General features: G+C 50.3%; 1 protein-coding gene across 1 annotated transcript; it reads right to left on the reverse strand.

Moving 5' to 3' along the window:
- On the reverse strand, positions 1–3,932 carry LOC107076621 (zinc finger protein 501-like). The gene is made up of 3 exons (XM_015340824.2): positions 3,793–3,932; positions 2,207–2,298; positions 1–1,641 (listed from the first exon to the last, which is right to left on the reverse strand). The coding sequence occupies exon 3, from the start codon at positions 1,605–1,607 to the stop codon at positions 663–665; it is 945 nt and encodes a 314-aa protein (XP_015196310.1). The 5' UTR covers positions 1,608–1,641; positions 2,207–2,298; positions 3,793–3,932; the 3' UTR covers positions 1–662.

Consider the following 3,932-nt stretch of genomic DNA (forward strand, 5'->3'; position numbering starts at 1 on the left):
AACATTACAGTCTTGCCTTATACCAGCCGCCAGCCCATCTTGTGTCTGAGCAGAAGTCATGGAGCTCATCGGGAAAACTTGTAACATCTGCTGTTGTTTTTTTATCTGGGCTTTGAATCAACACATGATCTGGGAAAAGCTCACCTGAGTTCGCTGGCCACAGACACAAGGAGGTTGGACCACTTTAATTAAATAGTCACTAATCACTTGAAGTAATGTTCTTTGAAGTGGGTCAAGGGTGTGCTCTTATTCCGAACTTCAGATTTTTATTGTTGCATTAAAAAAAAACACCCCCTGTCCTGTTGGACAGGTAGGACTTGGCCAGTGCATCGTGTAAGGCAGTCCAGTGCAGAAGAGGGCACACCCTGGTGGAGCAGGTGCTGGGACGCCAGAAACTCCCACATCTCCCCCACACTGAAGCAGTCTGCCGCTGAGCCTGGTGAGCTGTTCTTCATCCCATCGAGCAAAGCCACACAAAAACCTGTCGGAGAGTCAACAATAAATAAACTGTATTGCTCAGGAGGTGGTGATCTCTGTCTGGGTGGTACCCGCCCTCGCAGTACGGGGGCTTGTGCTTGACCTCTCAGGGGGGCTCCGCCGGCGCAGCAGGGACGCCCCGATCTGCGGCGGCGCGCGGGGAACGCGGCGCTCAGGAGCGGCCGTCAGTGCAGGATGAACTTCTGCTCGCACTCGAAGCAGTAGTACGGCTCGTCCTCGGTGTGCACCTTCTGGTGCTTCTTGAAGTAGTTGGACTGCTTGCACTGCTGCCCGCAGACGCTGCACTGGTAGGTCTTCTCGCCGGCGTGGATGAGCTGGTGCCGGTGCAGGTTGCTGAAGCTCTGGAAGACGTCGCCGCACACGGCGCACTTGCAGTAGCTCTCGCCGGTGCACTGCCGCTGGTGGTACTCCAGGCTCCGCCGCAGGGAGAACCGCTTCTCGCAGGTGCCGCAGTGGAAGGGCTTCTCCCCGGAGTGCATCTGCTGGTGCCGCTTCAGGTGGTCCATCCTCTTGTAGGCCTTGTCGCACTCGGAGCAGGCGTAGGGCTTGTGGTCCGGGTCCACCTGCTGGTACCGCGTGAAGCTCATGTGGGGGGTGAAGCCGTCGGCGCGGATGGTGAAGTGGTGGGGCCGCTTCCGCTGGGGTGCCCTCGCCACCCCCGGGGCCCCCCCGGACCCCGCGGACGACGGGGCCGCCGCCACCGCCGCCCCCTGGCCCGTCTCGAAGAAGGGCTCTGCGTGGAAGACCTCTTTGTACACCACGTGCCGGCTCTGCAGGTGCTGCGGCAGCTCGCCGGCGTCGGGGCCTTCCTCGTAATTCTCCTGCGGAAGGAAGCAGCCGAACTCCGAGCCCCTGGGCTGGGCGAGCGGGAGGCGCAGGGACTCCAGCCCCGACAGCTCCTCCTTGAGGTGCTCCGGCGTGGCATCGGCATGGACACACTCCACTTCACACAGCTCCTCTTTGATCTGGACACATTCCACCTCCCACTCCTCCTGCTTGATCTCGTCAAACTCCGGGTCGGGCAGCTCCTGCTTGATCTGCACCAGCTCCACGTCGGGAAACTCCTGCTTGAGGTCCGAGACCTCGCAGCTCCCAAGCACCGACTCCATTGCTGCGCTGTGCGCTCCGTCCGCTGCAGTACGTCTGTGCGGAAGATCCCAACAGCAGGAATTAGGCATTCCGCATGTCGGGTTCAACAGTTTGGAAACAACAGCAGAGGCACCTACACCTGCACTCACTAGCGGGAATGAGCGTTCATTACAATTGCCAGATCCGTCCGTGACAAAGGGGTGAAGATTTACAAAATGTATTGAGTGAAAATTAATCAATATTTTGTAACTATACACAAATGCAGCGGGTGTATCTATATATAATGTTGCTGAATTTATGCAGAAAAATAGAAATCTGCAGAACCTGTGGGTCCATATTAAACAGAAATGCCCCAAGAGGGGAAGCCTAATAAACCACATCTATACAAAGGTCTCTGGATCATAAGAAACACACAGAAGCCACATGGAAAAGTAAAGCAAACTGCGAAAGTGGCATTTATGTGTTGCCATAATTCTTTAAAGGTTTAGATTCAGAAAAGTATGAATATTACTTGGCAATTTTTATAACATTTAGATTTGAATTATCTTATCTACAGTCCCTGTGGAAGTCTAGCTTGTCTTCCTAAAGCAATCTGACACCACTACTCCAACCCCGGTACCTCTTAACAATGGGTCAGTGGAGAGATGTCATTTGCACAGCCTTCCAAAGAGCAGGACTCATTCTGGGCCACGACAGCAAGTCGCTGTTGACCTGCAGGAGGAGAGAGAAATAGTTCAGATAACATCCATCCATTTAAGAGAAAGTCACAACAATTGAAATCTTTTAAAGAACATTACGTCTTTATTTCTAAAGATGCTGAAATAGTGTCTCTGTGGCAGGTGGATGTTCTAATGTAACTTTTAATAAAACAACAAAGACATACAGAGTTCACATATTCACAGAAACCCAGAGAATCTTATCCCAGATGGTGAAAGGAAAGCCCAGCAGCTCCTCCTATCAACCAAACAAAATCACGTCACTAAATGAATTTCCTCTGTTCCAGGACCCCAGAACGTACAACCAAGACTCAGAAGTTCAAGGAGGCACCTCCTCTGTCACCAGAAAACTTTCAGGCGGTGCCAGTGTTTCCAGGAATGTGGAGAGTGACGACCCTCAACCAGACACAAATTCTCCAGATGCTCCTGGGGTCACAGCAGTCCTACAGCCCCACAGCCTAAAAGAACTGAACCTCTTCAGTCTTGAACAGAGAAGACTGATTCAAGTGGTATCTGATTCAAGCATTCAGAGATCTCACAGGTGCTGATAAACTCAACCCAAATTGACTTTTAAAATCAGTTAAACACGAATAAAAGGAAAAGTGGAATCTACAGACAAGAGCATTTAAAACCAAGAACAGGAGGCAGTTTTTCCCCTAAAGGGTTAAGGGAGTCTGGAACAAGCTGCCCAGCCACGTGGTTTAAGCAGATATCCTCGCTTCTTTAACGAAAAGACAGGATGACATCCTGAGATCAATTAGCTAACTATCAAATGGGCTAAATGGCCTCTTCTTGTTTGGAATCTTCTTAAATGTAGAACTTGTTGGAAATTCGTTGTATTTACCATCGGTCTATAGAGAAATTTACTCTTTACCTCAGATACAAGTCCCGCTTATTTACATACCTGATAACCTCACACGACAGTGTCAATATGTCATTTATTCATATAGATGTCGCTGTTTCAAAACAGAAATATTAACTAGACTTAAAAGGAGGACAGATTGAAGAACTACCCGTAAAACAAAAGAGTAACAAAAAGATTTTACACACAGGAGCGTCCTGTGGAAAATACCGTTACATTTCAAGAGGCACCTCTGTGCCGTCACACACAGCAGTCTGGGAAAGTGTCTGCAAGAACCGGACAGGAAAATAAACCGGTTTAAAGGCGCCTCCGGGGTCTGGGCTCTCCGCGCCTTCAAACTTCACACCGCGGCTCCGCGTCCAGCCCGTCCGGGAGCCGCCAGCCCGCACGCACAAGCCCAGACACCGCTGCCAGCCTCTCTCCCGACTGAGGAGAGCGCGTTTCTGAGTTCATACACATGAAGGAGTTTGTTATTGTTATTTGTGTTTTCGCAGGTTCTTAAACGCCGTTCCGATCAAACACAAATCCCGTACGAGGTCGCACTAAAGGCGAAGAGATCTCGCAACGATTGCAATAAGTTAACTTTCTGCAAACAGTATTATATACATATATTTTACAAATACTCACAGTCCTGTTTCCAGTGCAGTTCAGAACCCACTATTCAAATTCAAATATTTTATTTACGTGCGATCTTTCCTAGTCCCTATTCCGTCTTCGTTACTTCTCTCGGTGTCCGTCAACAACACCGTCCCCCTCTGCTCCAGGCG

Source organism: Lepisosteus oculatus, chromosome 2 (assembly GCF_040954835.1).
Source record: "Lepisosteus oculatus isolate fLepOcu1 chromosome 2, fLepOcu1.hap2, whole genome shotgun sequence".
Lineage (NCBI taxonomy): Eukaryota > Metazoa > Chordata > Actinopteri > Semionotiformes > Lepisosteidae > Lepisosteus > Lepisosteus oculatus.